General features: G+C 36.5%; 1 protein-coding gene across 1 annotated transcript in view; it reads left to right on the plus strand.

Moving 5' to 3' along the window:
• Positions 1-3,762: 3,762 nt before the first annotated feature.
• SLC5A12 (solute carrier family 5 member 12) overlaps positions 3,763-16,453 on the plus strand; it is a 60,804-nt gene continuing 48,113 nt past the window's right edge. The window contains exons 1-3 of the mRNA XM_017538732.2: positions 3,763-4,610; positions 13,289-13,354; positions 14,612-14,663. Coding sequence (XP_017394221.1) covers positions 4,272-4,610; positions 13,289-13,354; positions 14,612-14,663 — 457 coding nt within the window. The 5' untranslated portion in view covers positions 3,763-4,271. The remainder of the gene's footprint in view (positions 4,611-13,288; positions 13,355-14,611; positions 14,664-16,453) is intronic.

Below are 16,453 nucleotides of genomic sequence, written 5' to 3' on the forward strand. Positions count from 1 at the left end.
GATCTCAGGAGGTCTTTCTCCAATTCCTGTTTCTGCCGTATTCTCTATCTCCTCTGTGGGTTTTACCTCCTCCAACAGTTATCGATCTGTACCACCATTTTGAGCCCAAAGCAGAATACAAACTTCTTTCCCTTTAGTTTAATGATAAAATAACAATACAATGTCAGTGATGTAGCAAGTTTTTCCTAAAGTTTGGGAGTAAAGAAGGAATTTATCTCCCAGCACAGCACAACAAAAAATATTTAAAATTAATTATTCACATTATTAAGATCTCATAAGCTCTTCCTTACACTGGGACATTTTTTGAGAAATGTTCATGCCACCAACCAGATTTTTGTGCCACTTCTTTGTCTTCACTCCTACAACAAGTCTCCAAAATCATTTCAATGAACTAAAAAGAAAAAAAAAATTAAAGGCCTGATTATTTGCAAGCAGAGTTCTTATATCTTCCCCACCTTCTCATCAGAGCGACTCTTTCTATATTCATGAAGATAGTAGCCAATCAAGAAGCCTCTGCTGTGGGCCATGGCTTTTATAGGTTACAGGAAGAGCAGAAGCTCTGGATTTGCAGTCTTTTCTCTTTTATGTTAAAATTTTTTAGCCATAGTTTTTTCCCTATTGATCTCTGTAAGCAGAAGTAAGCATTAGATAGAATTATCTTCTTCAGGATGGGAATTACTCAATTCCTCTTGGAAGACAGTAATGACTACAATTGCTTTACAGTTAGTTTTTTTAAGCCATAATTTCTGTTAAAGTATGGTTTGGCGTCACCAATTTGCCTCCTAGAAATTTGTTTGACAGGCTTGCTCCTTGAGAGGAAGCTCTATGGAGAGGACTGCTTTCACTATCTCAATCAAGCAGCTTATTCACATTGTGAGGAATTCTTAGAGCCATTCTTGATGATATTCATTGGACTGAAATATGTAAAAATTATTAAAGAAGATCAATTTTTCTGCGACATAGCTTTAATCTTGCTACTTCCTGGTTTAAAATAAAAACAAAACAAAGTAATAGCCATTTTCTTCTTTTACACCACTCCTGCTCCCACTGGCTTAGAGAACAGATGAAGGAAGGTAGCAATTTAGTGAAAGTCTACTCTTAAATGGCCAACGTTGTTCAGGTGTGTTTTCTTTTTCATCCCAGGCCAAATAACCCCAGTGTGCAGAGTTCACTCTTAGCAACATTGCAGCAATGGTATTTTTTGTTTCATTTTGTTTTGATGCCCTATTTTTCCAGTTCTTTACCTTTTTCTCTCTTTGGTAGCATTTAATATCATCAAACTCTTTCTTTCCCATTACAACTTACTCCATGCAAATTGCTGAACTATTTAACATTCCAGAGATTACTAATGTTAACAATTACAAATTTAACTTATTAAGCATGTGGGTAATTGAATAGCAGGACCTTTTTAAGGCCATGTGTATGTAACAGATGATGGTACTTGTATTCTAATAGGGGCTCAAGCCTTACACTAAGTGAGTCAAATACAAATGATGGTATGTGATGCACATGAGAGAGGGTAGAGGCGCTACAGGGATTTCTTTTTCTTTTTCTTTTTTAGACAGAGTCTCGTTCTGTTGCCAGGCTGGAGTGCAGTGTCGCAATCTTGGCTCACTGCAACTTTCACCTCCCGGGTTCAAGTGATTCTCCTGCTTCAGCCTCTTGAGTAGCTGGGACTACAGGCATGTGCCATTATGCCCAGCTAATTTTTGTATTTTTAGCAGAGACGGGGTTTCATCATCTTGGCTAGGATGGTCTTAATCTTTTGACTTTGTGATCTGCCCACCTTGGCCTCCCAAAGTGCTGGGATTACAGGAATGAGCCACCATGTCCAGTCAATGATACAGGGATTTATTCAGGTAAAAAAAACATTTTCCCTCCTTCTTCTCATATTAGCATTTATGATTTAGAAATGTGCTTCTAATTGATGAGGTCTTTGAATGTACCGGGTTTTTTTAATACTGAAAAGTTATAAATACTTGCTGCTGTGCCTTACAATCAGCATGAACTTTGCATGGAGTGAGTCTTCATGGAATTAAGAAGAGAATTTGAGGACAATGAATGCTACCAAAGGGAGAAAAGGGCAAATATGTAGAAAATATCTGAAAATTAAATTACTGAATTGATGCTGTGCCTTATAATCAACAAAACGTTGAAAGCAAGGAATACTTTCCTAAGAGGCATAAAGATTCCTTCACATCCCAGGTATTAACCACTCTGCTTCCTACTGCTTCAAAATTCAAAACTAATTGGAGTCATTTAGGTAATATTGTTTCTACACAAAGTTTAATTAAAACTAGCAGTACTCATTTACTCTTCAGTTGTACGCTTCTAGTATATAACCTTAGAACCTCATTGATGATAATGTTTGGAACCATTATTAACTTGACTTTTACAAGGGGGTTACATGTCTTGTAGATTGAATTTTAACAATTAGGTAGTGTAAACATTAAACTATAAAGTAGTCAAGTCTCTGAAAGCAAAATAATGTTCTGATTTTCTGCTGAGATCACTACAACGAAAACCTCATATATAATTGGAAAACCTCATGATATAAATAATTAAAAGCCCAGACTGAGGTAAATATATTAAAGACCAAGCTTTTCATTAACATTTATCATATCAGCTCTCAAAATTTAGCAGAGGAGTTGAAACACAGGACACAGACAGCTCTTGGGAGAGTCTTCATATTTTTAATGATAACTAAAAGCATATTTTAGCTGTCTAATTAGAACTTTCTGGGGTCTAATTCAAATTCATGAAGCAAAGATTTATTCAGTTATCCAGATGTAAAAAACAAAATTAGAGCATTTTTTTTGTTTGATTGTTTAGCTGGAAATATTACTGTCTTTGGGCATTAAGGATAATTTTAGTTTTCTTCTTTAAAATTTTTTTTTTTTTTATTTTCTACAATGACTATAATTTATTAGCTCTATGGAGTAGATCTTTGCTTCTCTCTTCAAGGAAATGGTCATTTGCAACAGCTGACAGACTCCTATAGCCAGTTACATAGAGATTCCCTAAAATAAGCAAGATGATGGCAGAGTACGAGATGAGTATTAAGGGAGGCTATGTTCTACCGGAGTTGGGGTGGAGAGGCAGCAAAAGCTTCACAGAGTAGAGAAAACTCACACTAGATCTTATAGAATAGACAGGTTTTGTAGAGGTAGGGATGGAGAAGGCCACTGAAGAAGGAGGAGAAGCATGAAGAAAGTTAAAAATTGTGCTGGTACTTTGGAACAATTGACAGAATCTAACGAGAGCAGAAACAGGAATTTATAACTGGATTGTTACCTTCCTTCTCTCATTTGTGCTGGTCCTACTTTTAACTTAGCCAGTGAGTACAGTTATAGTAACCTGGTGAAAATAAGACAAAGACAAGATAAAGTTGAGGGCTATAAATAATTTATTAATAAATGGCAAATCCATTTTTCTGCGTCCTAGAAGAAAGAAAAACTGTGATGTTCAGGAGTGCTCTGATAACAGCCAATGAGATAGATATTATTACCTTTAATTTTACAGATCAGGACAAAGAGGGTCAGGAAGTTTGAGACTCAAAGACCTGGTAAGGTCTTATTATCCCTGTGTTTTAGGTGAAGTTCAGAAATGTTAAAAGATTTATGAAAAGTATCACAGCTTTCTCGTGGTTGAGATAGGACTTGAGCAAAGATCTCTGGATTCCTAGTCCTTTGCTCCTTTCCTTTCACATCCACTGCCTCCGACAATTGCAGGCACACAGTCTCCACTCTCCCTTTCTCAAGAGGAAGACACTGCTGAGGGCTGTGTTTGCATTTTACAGATTCCATCTCACTAATTAAACATGCTGAGGTGGTCAACTTTTACCAATTCTGTGTTTCCCAGTAATGTTTAACCTTAAAAAAAAAAAAAAACAACTAGGAGATAAAACACCATGTTATCTGGCCAGTCCATTCCACCCCCAGTGATTATTAATTTCAGAACATATCTGAGTTCCTTCTCCGTGGCATATGCTTTAGGAGAAGAACAGACAGCTCTTAGCCAGGGTCAGATTTCAAATTCTCGTCTCTTGGTGCCAATACCACCACCAGATTCTTCTTTGTAGTCAACTTTTGAGATCTTCGCTAAGTACACCTTGGTGTCTGAAGATTCACACAAGTGCCTCTGGTTATAATTTTCTTCAGGGAATCACAGTCTCTCCTCTCAGCAAAGCATACACTGTACGGAACTTTGCTTTTGGAAACATCTTCCTAAGATCTGGTTGAAAGAAACTCTCTGGTGCCATACGTTCCACTATGGAGGTGAAGAACTTTGCAATTTGGGATTATGTCGTATTTGCAGCCCTCTTTTTCATTTCCTCTGGAATTGGGGTGTTCTTTGCCATCAAGGAGAGAAAAAAGGCAACTTCCAGGGAATTTCTGGTTGGTGGAAGGCAAATGAACTTTGGCCCTGTTGCCTTGTCTCTGACAGCCAGCTTCATGTCAGCTGTCACCGTCCTGGGAACCCCTTCTGAAGTCTACCGCTTTGGGGCATCCTTCATAGTCTTCTTCATTTCTTACCTATTTGTCATTGTCTTAACATCAGAGCTCTTTCTCCCTGTGTTCTACAGATCTGGTATCACCAGCACTTATGAGGTAAGATAATTTCTCCATTCTTCTCTATTTCAGCAGAGTTGCTATGTTTTTCTTGACTTGAACTATTTTTGTTGTTCTGTTTTTTTTTTTTTTTTTTTTCTTCTCCTAATGATAGCACCTGGTAATTGGAGAGCACTCTCTGATTTGCAGGACAATTATACATTAAGAGAAAGAAATAAAATATTATTGTAAAAAAGCCTAAGCTTTGGAGGCAGAAATATCTATTTTCCCATCTGTAAAAGGAAAATAATGATGACAATCCCACATGGCTATTTTAATGATTAAATGAGAACTTCTATGTCAGCACTTGATATATGGCCTCGTTTGTAGGTTTGCAACAGAGGACTGATGTTATTTTTTATTATTAGGAGCATCATCATTCTGAAAAGCAAACAGAATATCTATCATGAGTATGGCAATTTTCCAGCTAAGAAAACTGAGATACAGATAAATGACTTAGTTAAGATTTTTTAATAGTAGACAGACCTGAGAAACTTATTTTTTCTCTATCTCTACTTAGTGGCCTTTCCCTCAGAGAGTAGAGGGCATTTTAACACAAATTATAATGAGACTCTAATTTTTAATGAGAAAATGGTCATATTTTTGAAAAATACAAAAAGTATTTTAACAGGAAGGAACTGACATATCATACAAATATGGGAATTATTTAATAAGAGGGAAATGAGGCAGTGGTGTTTTGACTTTACAATGATTCTCAGTGAAGACACCATGTTCAAAATTGAATTTGCATGCTCAATATAGAAGTGTAATCAAAAATAAGTTTCTACTAACAAGGTGTTTATTTTCATCATCCAATATCATTCCTACTAAGTCACTGCAGAAGACTCATAAGAGATCCAATTTTTTAAAAAAATCTGTAAGCTAAATGAGTATAAAACATTATTCTACCCTTCAAAAGCCACTCATGGAAATGAACACTTTTTAAGAAGTCTTGAAAAATGTTATGATTCCATAGTTTTATGGAATGTAATTTTTATGACTATTTACTCAGTAAATATTCATTACGCTTCTACTGTTAAGATACTTAAAAAGGCACTCCTCTTTTTTTTTCATTATTTATTTATTTACAAGATGGAGGTTTTGCAATGTTGCCCAGGCTTTTCTCAAACTGCGGGGCTCAAATGATTCCTTTAAATTAGCCTCCCAAGTAGCTGGGACTATAGGAGCATGCCACAATGCCCAGCTTGTTTAGGCATTCTTGTAGCCCTAGGCATAAAGCATAGCACTAAGTTCCTGCTGTCATGGAGCTTGCTTCATAGCAGAGAAGGGCAGTCAATACATATACACTGTGTAAGAAAAACCATAATACAAATGAATATGGTATTTATGTGCTAAATACTTCTCTAAGTTCCTTATGTGTGTTAGTCATTTAGCCTTAAAACAATCTTTTTTAGATAGATACTATCATCTCATTTTAACAGACTAGAAAACTGAAGTATGTAGCATTAAGTAACTTGCTAAGTGACACACAGCTAGCAAGTAAAAGTTTGTCAAACCAGGCAGTCTAAACTTTAGACATCATACACTAAATAACTATGCTGTCCCATCCTACAAAGAAAAAAAAATGGAGAAAAAGTAAAGTAAATAGGATAAGATAGAGAGAGGGAATGCTGGTATGAGTGGGGAATGATGGTATGTCCACATTCATAGAGGGTGATCATATGAAGCTTCAAATATAATAGGACATCTAAATGGAGACTGGAAGAAAGCGAATAATTGTGCCAGATAAGGGAAATACATCTCAGGCTGAAGGAGTCACAGATGCAAAGGCCCTAGAAAAGGAGTGTGACTGGCAAGTTGAAGGACAGCAAAGAAATCAGTGTGCTTAGAGGAGAGAGAGCAAAGGGGACAATGGTAAAAGATGAGATCAAAGAGATAGGTGTGCCCAGTTACATACAGCAGGGGTCTCAGTAGGGCTAGTGCCACACAGGGGAAGCACTTGGGATATTTGTGGAATATTTGTTTGTCAAAATGATTAGGGGCCACTACTAACATTTAGGGAGCTGAGGGCAGAGACACCAGATGGCTCGCAGTGTGTAAAGGCACATATACAATGAATAATTTCACCCTGCACTGCATGATGTTTAATGCTGTTATGTTCAAAAACTACTGCAAATATTAGTATTACTTTAGTGCATAGTAACTTTACAATAAAAAGTTATAAACACACTATAAATTAGTACATTTTCCAGAAATTAAATGAATAAAAACAGTGTCTTAAAATTATTGAACAATTTACTTAGTTTGAGCAATCTGTCTATTCCATATATGCTGCTCAATACATGCTTAGCCGTAACTGGTTTTAGTAAAATGGCCCAGTTACTGCAAAAACAACTAAACCAATTGCAATTATATAACTGAGGAGATTTGATTCTCTTTTTAAATTAATAAATTAGTACAAGTATTGAAGATATAAGGACTTCGCTGAATTTAATTTACAACATTGTTTTTTAAAATATTTACCATTTTTGCTCCTACATATTTTTAAATTTGTAGTGGCCTAATAGTAACTCATCCGAGTATGTAAAGTATACATAAGGTTATTTTGGGATTACCTCTTGCTTTATAAAAATTGGCATTACGGCATGCAGGTTAGAAGTATGGACTCTAGGCTGGGCATGGTGGCTCACACCTATAATCTCAGCACTTTGGGAGGCTGAGTTGGACAGATCACCTGGGATCAGGATTTCCAAACCAGCCTGGCCAACGTGGCAAAACCCATCGCTACTAAAAAAAAAAAATACAAAAAAATTAGCCAGGCATGGTGGCACGCACTTGTAATCCCAGCTACTCGGGAGGGTGAGGCACGAGAATCACTTGAACGCAGGAGGTTGCAGTGAGCCTTTGAGATCTACTGCACTCCAATCTGGGCAACAGAGTGAGACTCTGTCTTAAAAAAAAAATATATGGACTGTAAGCTTTGTTGACTTGGCTTTCAGTGTCAGCTCTGCTACTTGCTAGTTGCATGACTTTGGCAGAAACTACTTAACTTTTCTATACCTGGTTTTCACATGTGTAAAATAGTGGTAATACAAAAATCTATCTCAAAGGATGTCTGTGAGGAATAAATGATGTATTATATACAAATAGTTTAACAGGGCCTGGCAAATGGTAAATACTATGTAAGAGTGTTGTATTATTATGATTATTGTTGTTGCTATCTCCAAATTTATAACACTTAGTCTGTCTACAGTATCTTGAGTTTCTTTCTTCAGCCTCCGTTCCCTGTTACTTATTGAAAGATATCCATTCCAGCGTCTTTTTAAATACTAAAGCCTTAAAGAGGTAGAGTCTCTTTATCCACCTTGTGAACCTTGGCTAGTTTTGTGACTTGCTTTGACCATTAGAATGTAGCCAAAGTGATGTTCTGTGAGCTTGGAGCCTAGTCCTCATGAGCCTTGCAGCTTCTGCCTTTGTCCTCCTGGTACTGCCGTTGTCCTCCTTTGTCCTGCCCTGATACTGCTATGTCAGGAAGCTGGCATAGCTTCAGGAGCATGAGTGGACACATGGAGAACAGAGACATTCAGCCAAGAGCCAACACCAGTTACCAGACCTGTGAGTGAGACCATCTCAGACCTTTCTTCATTGATCTTCCAGGTTATTAGAGCTATATGAGAGTCCTGATAAAACCAGAGAGATCACTCAGCCTGTCCTCGGAGTTATGAGAAATAATAAATTTTTGGTTTTTGAGCCAATGAGTTTGGGGGTGGGTGTCACATAGCAATAGCCTGCTGATTTAAATGCCTTGATATGTGGTGGGATTTCAACACTAAGATAGGCCATCTGTGCTACTTTATCACCACCCTGTCGCAAATCTAAGCATAAGGAATTCTTCTAACCCTCAAGTGATAAATTAGGCTTAGCTCATTTGCAATATCATATATTTTCATTATCTCAATTGCACAGATTATTATTAGTCTCATAATATTATCTTCACTTTAATTAAAGCTATTTCATTCCTTCTCTTACCGTACACTATTATATCCAGTTTATTATTTACCTAACTTAATATTGGCTTATGGCCAATGCCTACCTGTTTTCTCATTTTTCTTGGACTTCATGGCATCTCAATTACTTCTCTTCATTTTCAGATTTTCATTATGATAATGCCCAGGCTACTACTTCACTATGTCTTCTTGCACAGTGGTTTCTGGGCATTTATACCTTACATACATTTTTTTTTTCATAAATGCTTTCCTTTTAGTTCTCCTTTAAATGACAGTGGTGGTATTCTTAGTAATTATATTTATATTTTGAGAAATACGATATTTATCTATAAGATATTATTGAATATTATTTTAGGAGAGTAAATGGTGCTGTAAAATATTTGTTGTAAAAGAGATATTTAGGGTCTGAACCAAAATTATGAGACCTTTTAGGTCATCATAGGGATTAGCTTTTACTCTAGAAATGATGGGTCATTTCAGTGTTTGGGAAGAGAAGTGACATGATGAGATTTGTATGTTAAGAGTAGATTACTCTAGCTATATAGTAAGAATAATTATAGGACTTTTACTGCTGAAGCAGGGAGGTAATTGGGAGTGTTCTTACATAATTGGGTAAGAGATAATAGTAATAGCGTGGTAAGAGAGTATGTATGCAGGTAAATATATTTTGAAAGTAGGGGACAAGCACCCAGATTTCTTTTATGAATTAGATGTGGGGAAGGTGGGAAAGAGGAGTAAAGGCTGGTTATGTGTCATTTGGGCTCGAACCAACCTGAAAAGTAGAGTTGGTATTTCCTGAGATGGAAAACAGTATGGCTGGATCAAGTATGGGGTTCTGAAAATAATCCATCATAATGTTGGTAAATGTCACATCAGATATTTTTACAAGAAGGCATGAAGCATGCAACTTCTCTGTTGCATTTTTACTTTTGACAATAGGAATAACTTATATATATGCCAATGATGATCACTGAATGAGTAAATACATTGAAAGGAAAAGTGGATACATTCTTTCAGATATAGAGTTATGCATTTGTAATAGTCTTTCTTCTTTCACATACGAGAATCCTGAGGCATAGATCACAGAATAAGATACCAGCAAATCTCAAACTGGAATTCAGGGAGACTGCTTTCTAAATAGGCCTTTGTTCATATAGATTTTCCCCAGTACTGTCTTTATAATTTTACTGGGTTGACTGAATTGAGTGGCATTTAACTGAGATGTGAAAATCATTGATTTTTTTTAAGATCTCTATAGCAGCATCCTCGTGACTTTACCTTTTTCAGGATTCATTGCCCCTTAGGTTTTCCAGGCTTCCTTGTGCCACCCAGTACCAAAACTAATGCTATATAGTTTTGGTTTTTGTTACTTCTCCCCACTTCTAGTACCAATCCTTGTATTCATTGTTATCTATCGCCATGTAGCATACTACCACAAGATAAATGTCTCGAAATAACTATTTTATTTTATCACAATTCTGTAGATTAGCTATTTTGCCTGGCTCAGATGGGCCCCATGAAATTGGGCTGGTCTCATTTGGGGCCATGTATGTGACTTCTAGAAGGTAGTATGTTGGCTACCATCTTTCTGGCCTAGGGGAATGCAAATGAGACAGCTTGTCCTTGTTACCTTTGGTCTCATCCTCCAGTAGGCTATCCTGAGTTCTTTATGTGATAGAAAAGAGTTCCTATTAGAAAGAGAACATACCTCATTACAGAAGCGTTTTCAAAATCTTTACTATAAATTTCTCTGTCTTAAGTTGCATTCTGCTAGAAGCAGATTCTGAAAGAAGGATTTGAATGCAAGTTGATTTGGGGGAAGTGATTCCAGTAAGCACTGATAGACAAGTGGCAACAAGAGACGTAGAAGAAAAAGACACCAACAAAAAATGTAATTTTGAGCAGGTTGTACTGTGAGCAATAGGGGTTCAATCCAACTGGGAGTCTCTAAGAGACAATATAAAATGTGTCTCAGGGTTGTCCTCACTGAAAGGTAAAAAGCCAGGGTATTTTGTTTCCAACTCCATTTAGTCATTGGCTAAGTGCTGATGATAACACCCCCAGGCCCTTCTGATCTGCCCTGTGACCCAGTGCAAAGGCTCATAACAGTCTCAAGCAGATAACCTCAGGCACATTTAGATGCCATCAACAGGTACTGGAACAGTGAGTGCCAATAAACTATGGGTGTTGCACCCTCAGTGACCACTGCAGTCATTAATCCCTAGCTCTGTACTTGGCATTGGCATACCTCCCACTATTTGATCCATACAAACATTCACTTTCAGAAGAGAAAACCATGGCTTAGTGGCAGAAACTACTCTTCCCATGGGCATAAGATGTGAACCCAAGTTGTCTTTACCAAAAACATTTTGCAATGTTTTCTATCTAATGATATTTGAGACTGCTGACTCCTCACTGACTTCCCTTCCTCTGTAATAACATTTTCCTTACATCTGGTGCCCTCATTCACATATTCACTGGACTATACATTCTGGCTCACAGAATATATCAGCTGAAGAGAGGGCATAAAAATAAGGTTTTTTTGTTTTGTTTTGTTTTGTTTTTTTGTTTTACCTCAGGTTTGGGAGAATCTGACAGGATAAGTTGAGAATGTGACTTAGTGTAAAATGGAGTCACAGTTCTGCCAAGAGATGCCCTCTGTTTCAAAGAAGGGCCCATAGTAAGCCATGAAACATTTACCTAGTGTTTCCAGGGAAAGGATAAATCGGCTAACAATCCTTGATTTAATCAAAATGATTTTTTTTTTTTAATTCGGAAAAGAAAGAACTATGAAGTAGAAACTGCTAGCAAGAAATTTAATCCTCAAGCCATTTAATACTTTAAAAATTAATTTTGTTTATTCAATACATGTTTATTATGCACTGAAAGACACATGCTAATTTCTTCTAGAATATTTACTTTCCTTACCTCTAAAACAATAAATCAGATCCTACTATTTAACAAGTTCACAGCTACCTGTAGCTCTTATAGTACATATCACAATTGCAACTTTACTTTTATCAGTATAAATATTTGTTAATGGTCACTTCTTCTAATCTGTAAGATCCTCTATGCTATGGACTCTGTTATATTTGCTAATCATTTTGTGTCAGAATGCAATATGTAAAGCAGGTAACAAATATTTGTTGAATGAATGAATACATAAATGATAAAGATAAAAATGAATAAAATAGAATGGTATTTGTATGTATCAGGGATGGCAAATGCGGCAGGCTGAAAGCAACATACCTTCCCCAATATATATCCAGGTGTAATCCCTGAAAGCTGTGAATATTACTTAACATGTTTTTTTAAAAAAGGATTATTGCAAATGTGATTAAAGGATTTTGAGGTGAGAAAATTGTCTTGGATTATCCAGAGGGGGCCTATATAAATACAATCCACATGTATCCTTATACGAGGGAGGTTGTGGGAAATTTGAAAGGCAAAAGGAAAGGTAATGTAACTATAAAGGCAGAGATTGGAGTGATGGAACCAGAAGCTAAGGACTGCCAGCATCCACTAACAACAGGAAGGCAGGAAGCTGACTTTCCCTAGAGCTTCCTGTAGGAGCCTCCTGCTCACATGTTGATTCTGACCCAGTGAAATTGATTTTTAACTTTTGTTTTTCAGAACAGAGAGGTAATAAGTTTCTGTTGCTTTAAGCCAAAAAATTGGTGGCAATTAATTTGTACAGTATTAGCAACAAACGAATACAGTGAGATAATCAAATTCAATACCGAAATACAACATAACAACTGAGAACCATGAAAATGTCTTAATATTAGTGCCATATGAGCTCAGAGGAGAAAGTATGAGCAGGGCTAGGAATAGCAGTGGGGCTGATGCTTTCATCCATGATCTAAGCCTTGAGTTTCTCATCTGTGAAAGAAGAAAGACTGTTTCAACTGCATAATTTGATATCTGAAAGAATGTATTGACTTTTCCTTCCATCTGTTGACAGATGACTAAGACTTTGTGAAATTTGGGGAGAGTGGCTCTTATATTAAGAATTCTGACTAAATGAAAGAAAGGTCTGAAAAAGCACACAACATGTTAGCTGAATGATAAATAATAATTATAGGTGGAGAATAAATTATGTAAAGGTTAGTGATATGATTTAAGAAAGGGAGGGTGGGGGTCTGACAATGGAAGGTTTTGAATATCAAGTCTGGGATGTGCACTTTGTTTTGTCAATGACAGAGAATCATTGAAGAATTTGAGAAAAAGAGCAATATGATCAGAGCTCTGCTTTAAGGGAATCGATATGGCAGATATGTGGTTGATAGGATGAATGGGCAAAGATTGGTATTAGGGAGATCAGTTGGAGTGCTACAGCAGCAATCCAGAAAAGAGAAAATAAAGGATTGAGCTGAATTTGGAGCAGCAGGGATATAAAAGGAAATAATGGCTTCAGTGGGTCCACTAGGAAGACTCTTGGGCAGAAAGTCAATAGAGTTGAATTTTTATTCAAACAACTCACTTCTCTTCTCTGATCATCAGGAGAAGCAGGAACAAAAGTTGAGTTTTAATAGATCTTTGGCTTTTAACAATCCATGCTTTTTCAGTACTGTTGCTTCTAAGGATACATATCACAAAATCAGATTACAAGTCTAAAGCACAACAGAGGATATACCAAGATAAAAAGGACTTTCTTATCAGCTCTTATCTAAATCTCACTGACTCTGCATGTCTTTCTGTTTCCTTTAGTACTTACAACTACGATTCAACAAACCAGTTCGCTATGCTGCCACAGTCATCTACATTGTACAGACGGTAAGAGGTCATGGCTGCTGCAGATGTAGGAACTGTGAGGTTACAAGATATAGGTTTGTTTATTTTGGGGGCAATAAACTCAGATAAAGGACACTTAATACTAAGAAGACACTACTTTATTCCACAGATAGCACTTTTAATCTGTGCTAAAAATAAGAAACAAATGTATATTGTAAACCACAAAGGGAAAAGAAAAAAGCTTCGTGTGTGTGTGTGTGTGTGTGTGTGTGTGTGTGTGTGTAAGCCACCCACATTTTCTTAACATTTATTTCACTGCTGTTTAACCTGTAAATGTTGCTCTAGATTAGATATGAAATGATCAGGTAACTAGATTTGTTTGTGTCTTTGTTTTGTTTTTTAACCATTAACTGAGTTGAAGCAGAAATGCCTATTTTGCTGAAAGTCATTTTAAGACAATATTTCCTACTTCCCTCTCTCCCCTCTTATGAACTCTTTTCCCACCCTCCCAGCTTTGGGATGTCTTCATGCTGCTCCAAATTTTCCCATGGCACGGCTTTGGTACACTTCCTTCTACTCACCAAGTACTTTCTGCTAGAAGATAAGCTTCTTCCCTCTTAATAAAAACTCCTACTCACTAGCTGAGGAATTTAGGCAAGAAAATAGAGGAAAACAATGCTCCTGGATCTGCCTATAGATAATTGCCTTTTAAAACCTTAATGTGAATCTCTACATGGTGAAATTCCCAATAAAAACTAGAGAAATTGGACCTATTTTGAGCAGGGTAGTGGTTACAATTCTGGGAATTAGAAGATATATTCATTACGGAGATCACCCACCCATCTTGTTAGTCTTCCCAGCACAGTACTTTCTCCTTGCAGATTCTTACCATCTCACTTCTAAATTCCATATTTCATCAAACTGCTGAAATATGCTTCTGTCCCATGAAGTCAGTAGAGAGTACATTTTGATGCGTGTATGAGGAAAATGGGTAGAAGGAAGGTGAATGAAAATTAAGTCTATTTTTGTATCCCTTAGAGATATACAAAATATAACCATAATATCTCAAAATTTGTAGCAATTTTGAAAATCCAGCCCTCTTCTACCACCTAATGATTACATCCCCTCTACAAACTGCTGACAGTGGTGAGCAATGTAAAATTTAGAGTGGATGGGAATGCGATGTTTGATGAACAAGTTGAAGAGAATACAACGCTAATATCAATAAAGAACTTTCTAGGTAGTTTTCCTTTCTATGTCACTTTCTCACTGCCCACCTGATTCTTGTTTCTCTACCAGATTCTCTACACAGGAGTGGTCGTGTATGCTCCTGCCCTGGCACTCAATCAAGGTGAGTTATCAACATTCCCTTGGCGTATCTTACCATTTTTATGCCTGAATTCTCACCTTGTAGAATTATAAATAAAATACTTTGTTAGGGAGATATTCATCTGGTAGTTCTGAATTACTATTAGAAGTCATTACATGAAGCTCTAAACATTGATTGAACATTGAAAATAATACAAACAATTCGTTGGTTTTGATTCACATACTTCTAGATACCAATTTTGATTGCTTTTGTTTGGGATTTGGTTTTTGTTTTCCAATCACTGGAATTATGGCAGTTTTGGTATTGTATATGTCACTAATTATGTTTATCTATAATATATGGATTTTAGTGATCGCATGAAGTACATAATCCAGTGTAAGGGTAAAAGTTGCTTGCAATAGTTACATTAAAATTTATAGTTGTTACTTTCAAAACAATAGAATGCTAGAAACAAAAAGAAAGAAGTGAAAGTAAACTTCACAATGGTACCTGTCATATTGAAAGTTCTCAGTATTGCATTTAATTGGGCTATGTGCTTATATTGAGAAATATTAATCTCAGAGTCAGTGAGGTTTAGATAAGAGCTGCTAAGAAAGTCTTTTTTATCTTGATATTCTTCGGAGTTTTGTGCTTTGGACTTGTAATCTGATTTTATGATATGCATTCTTACAAGCTACAGGAATAAAAAGGCATGGATTGTTAAAAGTCAAAGATCACTGGTCATTAGAGAAATGCAAATCAAAACCTCAATGAGATACTATCTCATGCCAGTTAGAATAGCAATCATTAAAAAGCCAGGAAACAACAGATACTGGAGAGGATATGGAGAAACAGGAACACTTTTACACTGTTGGTGGGAGTGTAAATTAGTTCAACCATTGTGAAAAACAGTGTAGTGATTCCTCAAGGATCTAGAACTGGAAATACCATTTGACTCAGCATCCCATTACTGGGTATATGCCCAAAGGATTATAATAATTCTACTATAAAAATACATGCACACATATGTTTATTACAGCACTGTTCACAATAGCAAAGACTTGGAAGCATCCAAATGCCCATCAATGGTAGACTGGATCAAGAAAATGTGGCACATATACACCATGGAATACTATGCAGCCATATAAAAGCATGAGTTCATGTCCTTTGCAGGGACATGGATGAAGGTAGAAACCATCATTCTCAGTAAACTAACATAGGAACAGAAAACCAAACACTGCATGTTCTCACCCATAAGTGGGAGTTGAACAATGAGAACACATGGACACAGGGAGAGGAACATCATACGCTGGGGCCTATCTGGGGCTGGGGGACCAAAGGAGGGATAGCATTAGGAGAAATATCTAATGTAGATGACAGGTTGACGGGTGCAGCAAACCACCATGGCACATGTATACCTATGTATACTAGGTACATTCAATAAAAGGATTGTTTTCCTACAAACAAAATGTCAAAGAGGTATTAAAAATCAATTTTTGTTCAAATTTCTCATGATGGTTAGAGAAGAAAAGTGGGTTGTTTGCATAAAAATTCAAATGTACTGGATTTCTGCCCAAAAATCTTCCCAGTGGACCCTCTAAAGCCACTACTTCCTTTTATATCCCTGCTGCAGGGATGACGTTTAGGTGGTTTCAGAGTTCTCAGACTAACTTTGTTGAGAAAAACAGAAACTCAAAAACAAAGAAAACATTTGGATCAAAGATTGGAAGCTATAAAATCTTAGGAGGAAAAATTTGAACATTACATGAAATTTATTGACTAGCTAGAAGTATAAAAATATAATAAAAATAATCTTTCTCAAAGGTGAGAAA

This window comes from Cebus imitator, unplaced genomic scaffold, assembly GCF_001604975.1.
Source record: "Cebus imitator isolate Cc_AM_T3 unplaced genomic scaffold, Cebus_imitator-1.0 Scaffold113, whole genome shotgun sequence".
Classification (NCBI taxonomy): Eukaryota; Metazoa; Chordata; class Mammalia; order Primates; family Cebidae; genus Cebus; species Cebus imitator.